This window comes from Acomys russatus, chromosome X (assembly GCF_903995435.1).
Source record: "Acomys russatus chromosome X, mAcoRus1.1, whole genome shotgun sequence".
Taxonomy (NCBI): domain Eukaryota; kingdom Metazoa; phylum Chordata; class Mammalia; order Rodentia; family Muridae; genus Acomys; species Acomys russatus.
Window position 1 is genome coordinate 53,045,487 of NC_067169.1, and position 5,922 is coordinate 53,051,408.

The window sequence follows — 5,922 nt, forward strand, 5'->3', positions numbered from 1 at the left end:
ACATGCATGTCTGATGCAGGAGGCCAGAAGAGGGTGTCAGATACCCTGGAACTGTAATTATGGGTGCTTGTGAGCAGCCAGGTAGGTGCTGGGAACTGAACCCCAGTTCTTTGTGAAAGCAGTGTTTTAAACTATTGAACCATCGAGTCAACCCTGCATTGCAGGCTTTTAGAGTTGGAAGCATATGCCAGTTGGCCACTGATGTGCCAGTGGTGAGGAAGCTGCAGACAGATTTGAAGTAGCTTGTCTTTCAAGAATGCCTTTACCCCCAGCTCTTGTGCCTATCCTTCAATCCAACAGGGTTTGGGGCATCTTGGAGAAATGAAGCTAAGTACCAGGACTCTTGAGGAGATAAGGGCTGTGATAGTAACAAGCAAGCTTTCAGGGACCACCTGTAATGTAATCTCAGCATTCAGGAGGCAGGTGGATCTCAGTAAGTTCAAGACCAGCCTTGTCTACAAGTGAGTCCAGGATAGCCAGGGCTACACAAGGAAACCTTGTCTCAAAAAACCAAACAACAACAACAAAAACCCTTCAAGGACCACCTGTGCCAGTCCTCCCCACACCTCTCAGGCTGTTGCGACCCCAGAATTGCCAAGACTATCAGAATGCACCTCCCAACTTTAGACCCCATGAAGAGCACACCCAGTCAGCTATCTTTGCAAGTAACTTTTATTTACAACAGAATTGGTGGCTTTGTTCCTCAATTTTTAGGGACTCTTGGCATCAGCAGCCAGAGGGAAAATCTGCAGTGAAATCAAACTCATTCTGCCCCAGCCACAGCTCAGGAAGCTCATTGGCTCGGTCCAGCCCTAGTTCTACCACCAGAGACATCAGCACCTCCTCATCCACTGGGTCAGAATCAATGATAGCAGGGCTCTGGGAACCAGCAGGAGGAGAGGCTGACCCACCAGCTCCCGCCTGGGCCCCAAAGGCCCAGTTTTGTGGGGGCCCTGCCTCCCCTGGTTGGCCTGGAGTGGCAGCAGCAGCAGCAGCAGTGGCAGCAGCAGCCACCGCTGCGGCCCCCTGATACTGGCTGTTAAGCTTCTGCAGCTGCATGCTGGCCAGCAGGTGAGGGGAGGGGTTCAGGTTGAAGGTTGGCGGTTTGGTAGGAGGGGTGGTAGTAGGAGAGCCTATTGGAGATGCTGATCCAGAGGGGCTACTGGGAACCCCATTGGCTTTGGCTCCATTCGAGGTGACCCCGGGGTAGTGCAGGATGGTCACTGCTTTACGATCCTTAGAGTAGGCCAGAGAGTTCATCTCCTGGTTGGTATCCTAGAAGACAGAAAGGCACACCATAGTAGTCCTCCTCCCAGTTTTCCCTTTGGCATTCACTGCATCTGGGGTGCTCCTGTATAGCCTCCATTTGGAGTCAGTTCGTGGGCAGGTGGTAGGAAGAGGCCTTGGACAGTTAGGTTTCTTTTCCTACTGTGGCTCTGATTCCTAAGTTTAGACTCCAGGGTAGTACCGGAGGACCCATTATCAGAAGGGGGCCTCTCTCCCCTGCTACTCTATGTGTCCCCCTATCTTAAAAAGGCATCCCTTTCCCTCTCTTCTCTGCCTCACTGTAATATCTTTATCACAGTGGTCTTGTTCCAATTCTGCTTCTCTGCTCCTTTCCTGCTGTCTGTCTTTCAACACCCCTAGTTCAAATTCAACTACTTTTGGACAAAAGTTACTCTCATCACCCCTGCCCCCCGGACAAAGCCCTGCTGTATCTTCTCTGGTCAAGCACACTGACTACATGCCATACCTAGGAAGGCCTGGTGATGACCTCCTCCGTTAAGTCCATCTTTCTATGCCTTAGTATCTCTAGCTGTAAAGTGGCAAGATTTACCTCCTTCACAGAGGTGGCACCACCCTTGACATCAAGTGCAGGCCTTGACATAGTTGGCATTTCAGAGCCTGGGCAGAAGTCAGATAAATTGGTGGGAGTTGATGCCGCCAGCTGGGTCTCTTGGTCTGTAAGTAAAAGAGATGATTAAGGTGAAAGGCTTTCTTGACAAAGGAAATACTAGAAAATTCTAAGTCCGGGCGAATCCATCCAGCTACACAGGATGCTCCATTCAGCCAGGGTCATGCCAAGAGGGGGTACATGAACATAATCATACAGGTTATTTCAGAGTTCAGAGGTAGGGGTGCCACTGTTCTTGATTCTGAGAGCAGGCATGTCCCTGGGAAAGAGGCGCAACATGTCCGTGGACCACTAGTATTTAGGTCTTCAGTGGGATTGGGAAAAAGTGAGAATTCAGAAGAAAGATCTAGAAAGTCTCCAAGGCCCATCTTGGACCAGACCTATATGATTACATCGGATCAGAGTGCTCTGGAGGCTGTGAGGCATCAGGAGCCACACAATAGCTGGGAATAGCTCAGTGTCCCCCCTATCTTAAGCTCCCACAATACAGTCCCTAGACTGCGCTTTCCCAGGACAACTGTCCCAGAGTCCATAGCCAGGCCACACCCATGTGTGACTGAGAGAAGAAAGGCTTCTCCCTGGAGGGAAAATCCCATGGTTTTCAGCAGGGAAGCAGCAGCAGCAGTTTGCAGAGCAGCATCTAGCAGTTCTACGTCACATGCCTCTCCTGACCATCTCTGCCGAGACCTCATACCTGCAATTACTCAGATGGCTTTTCTAAAGAAACTATTCTCTGGCCCAAGTGCCAAAGAGATAAGAAAATGAATTGGGTGGCGGGGGAAGGGGGGGGGGGGAAGGTCGAGACAAGGCAAAACAAAACAAAACCCATTTCAGACTCACAAAATTAAAAATACTTGTTTTCCTGGAAGTATGTTTTTATAAGCCTCAAATATTCTGGCATTATCACCTTAAGGACCTCAAAGAATCCCAAAGAGGGAATTGCAATAGACTCTACCATCCGTTAAACTGAAGTTACCACTATGTTTTTTTCTTTCCTTCAACAACCGCCTTATGGGGAAAGGATGGAAGGAAAAAGAAAAAAAAAAGAAAGAAAGAAAGAAAGAGAAAACATGGGGGGGGAGGGGCACTTGGTGGGCGCCCCCCCCCCAACTGCTTGACTGAAGTATAGTGTTCTGAGGCAGCCCTAGGCTATTTCAGCCATCTATCTCCAGACAAGGGCTGGTACTCGGCAGGAGGGCCAGCATCGCCACAATTTCAAGTTCCTTATCTCTTAATCTTTGTATCCATCTTTCTCCAGTGCGCTACCCGTGCTCGAATGTACAAAAGGGGGGGGGGAACAAAAACCAACAAAACCCACCACCACCACCACCAACCCAAGAACAACAATAATAGGAGGAAGAAAATATGAGGAAAGTGCGTGTGTTTTGGTGTCTGCTTGCCAGACAGGCCCTTGTAACATTTCCCTCGAGGCGCACCAGCCCTCTTGGAAAGCGCAGAGCCCGTCTAAGAGGCGATCACATTCCCCACCCCCCACAACAACCCCATTTTCTGTCCCCTACCCTAACCCTCTGCCCATTTGAGGGAAAAACTTGGCTCACGAATATCTGGGTCTATTCCAAGCCACGAAATGACCACTGCGAAGCAGCGGCGAGGGCGCCGCGGAAAAGCCGCGCAACAAGTGCCGGCTCCGCGGCTTGCGCTTCAATGCCTCCCGCCGCCGGGCCCCGCCTGGCCGCCTTCTGCATCGGCCCTCGCCGGTGCCGAAAGAGAGTGAGAAGAGAAGACAGAGAGAGGGAGAGAAAAGAGAGCGGCAGGTGTGGGAGGGGGGCCCAGGGGGGCTTGAATCTGTCCTGGGAGCAAAAGTTAAAAATGGCACCAACCGGTATACTCCATCTCCATTGCTATTGAGAAATCTAAAAATCCAAGCAGCACTGTGGCTTGGCTTGCACGCGTTCCAAGCAGACTCGCCACCTGAAAACTAAAGGCCGGTTGTTTACCGACAGCTTGCCAGGCCTCCTTGATGAGCTGAGCCAGTAGAGAGGCAGCGGTTCCGGACGGAGCCCTGCACATCAGGCGGGAGTACCCGTGCCCAAGGGTTCCAGGTGCTCGGAAGCAGACAGACGACGAAGCACGGGGTCTCCGCGTCAGCGCGACTTTGGGGACCCGCAGCGTCTCCGCGCGCGGGGGCGCACTTTGGCGCCGGCGGCAGCCGCTCGCGCGCCTCCCGGACACTTACGAGCGCCCTCGGAGCGTCCGACGCTGCCGCTGCTCCTGGCGGGCTAGCAAGCGATAGGGTTCCCAGTAGTGCCGTAGTGCCGTAACTTACCCAAGGTCACAATGCTAAAAGTGGCACGGCCCTGACTAGCTGTCCCACCCCTGGTCAGACGCCCCGCGGCCGCTTCCCCATAAGAGGGGCGTGTGCGCCGGGGTACGGAACAGGGTCCGCTGCATGGGCAAAGCAAGTTGCCCGAATGCTCCAACTTCCAGCTCGTAGCTCCGCGGAACTCAGCTAGAAGCCCCTTTCGCCTCCAGCCCCTAAGGAAACAGGAGCTTTTGTGCGGGCCCCCGAGCGGCCTGATGCTGTCCTGGCTATGGGCAAAGTCGGGGAAGCAGAGCTGGAGAAAGCGCGGGCGCGGGAGAGGAGCTGCTGCGGTTTTCTCCGGACAAGTAGGCGCCTCGTCCCGCGGGCCGGCAGGGGCTGCCACCCCCGGCCCTGCAGCTCCAGCAGCAAACAAGTCCCCCAGCCCCTTGGCCGGCTCGGCCGCCGCCCGCGCCCTCGGCCCCTGCTGCCCAGCCTAGAGCCCTGCCCCGCGGCCCTGCTTACCTCCCCGAAGCTGCCTGCCCTGGAGAGAGGGAAGCTAGGCTGGGCAGGGGTGCAGACGAAGCGACCGAGCCCCCAGCCCCTTGGCACGCACCAGCTGCCGCCGCCGCCGCCGCTCGCTGCTTGCTTCAGAGCCTCTGGCCGCACAGGCGGCCACCCGACCCCAGGGCGCCTGGGAAAAGCCTGCACCGCCGCGCCGCGCCGCTGCACCGCACAGTGCAGCGCCGAGCAGCCCCAGCCCGCGCCGGTGCCCGCCCGCAGCTTCGGCGCCGGACTCCGGGGCGGTGGCGATAGCAGCCACCACGTTTGGGTCTCAGCGCGGGGACCCGGCTCTCAAGCCCCCATTGCCGCCTGGAGAGCCTTAGCGCACAGGCACACAGCAGCAAGCTGGCCTCAGCTAGGAATCCCAGGAAGGACAGACCCCCTTTCCCCCCTTTTTTTCCTCTCCCCCCCAAATTTCACGTCTTTATAACCGGCTTAGGGCATTATTAGCACATGTCCTGGCTCGTGGGCGAGTTGGTGGCAAAATCTGAACTGGATACTTACGGAGGGCCCGAGCGGGTGCTGTGCCTTCCTCTAGTCTGGTCCTCCTTGCCAGGAGCAGCACCGCGCCGATAGGCTGTGGGAGGAGCAGCCGGGCGGAGCGAGCCTCCTCACAGCAGCTCAGCAGCGCACTTCTGCAGCTGTGCCGCCGGGAACATTTTATAGCGGCGAGTGGCGTGTGTGGCCCTTTAAAGGCGCTCGAGCTGGTGCAGTCACCGTGGATCTTGTGAAAGCGAAGGGCGGGCCAGGGAACGGAGTCCGTGCGTCTACTCCCGTCCCCTAGCCCTGGGGGCACGACGCAGCTACTGGGGTTGGGCTGATGATTCCAGATTATGGTCACTTCTCGCCCAGTGCCCTGGCCTGTACTTATGTTTCTAAAACGGATGGCAGCCCGAACCTGGGACATGGGCTCTCCCTACCACCCTGCATGGACTTGCCCAATAAATTCCACTTAGTAATTTCACCGAGGCGAGGGAGAGCTGTTAGTGTCTGTTTTCTGACCTAAATCAAGCGGGTCGCCAGGACGGGCTTCAATGGATAGAGAGAAGAGCTGTTGGCTTAGGAAAAAACGGTCCAGAGGAGGGACGTGCACACGGGACAGGATGGGGTAGGCAAGGCACTGGTTTTCTGCAGGGCATTTTCTGAGCCTGTTTGCCCTCTTTGAGCTACATCGGCTCATCTG

The 5,922-nt window shown here is 55.6% G+C and overlaps 1 protein-coding gene across 3 annotated transcripts; it reads right to left on the reverse strand.

Annotated features, from left to right (window-relative positions):
- Positions 1-655: 655 nt before the first annotated feature.
- On the reverse strand, positions 656-5,409 carry Cited1 (Cbp/p300 interacting transactivator with Glu/Asp rich carboxy-terminal domain 1). 3 transcript variants are annotated; one of them, XM_051141345.1, is made up of 3 exons: positions 5,244-5,409; positions 1,838-1,962; positions 656-1,275 (listed from the first exon to the last, which is right to left on the reverse strand). In XM_051141345.1, exons 2-3 carry the CDS (start codon positions 1,895-1,897, stop codon positions 727-729), a joined length of 609 nt encoding a protein of 202 aa, XP_050997302.1. In that variant the 5' UTR covers positions 1,898-1,962; positions 5,244-5,409; the 3' UTR covers positions 656-726. The 3 variants fall into 3 exon arrangements, with proteins under 3 accessions (XP_050997302.1, XP_050997304.1, XP_050997303.1); XM_051141347.1 differs by lacking the exon at positions 5,244-5,409 and adding an exon at positions 4,701-4,813; XM_051141346.1 differs by lacking the exon at positions 5,244-5,409 and adding an exon at positions 3,757-3,986.
- Positions 5,410-5,922: the final 513 nt, after the last annotated feature.

What these genes read in the sequence shown, in the direction of transcription:
- Cited1 (XM_051141346.1), bottom strand. Translation starts at nt 3,946, where the DNA reads ATGTGCAGGGCTCCGTCCGGAACCGCTGCCTCTCTACTGGCTCAGCTC. An exon ending in AATGGAGATGGAGTATACCG is followed by an intron (nt 1,963 to 3,756) that starts GTTGGTGCCATT and finishes TTTTACTTACAG; the next exon opens with ACCAAGAGACCCAGCTGGCG. An exon ending in GTGCCACCTCTGTGAAGGAG is followed by an intron (nt 1,276 to 1,837) that starts GTAAATCTTGCC and finishes TCTGTCTTCTAG; the next exon opens with GATACCAACCAGGAGATGAA.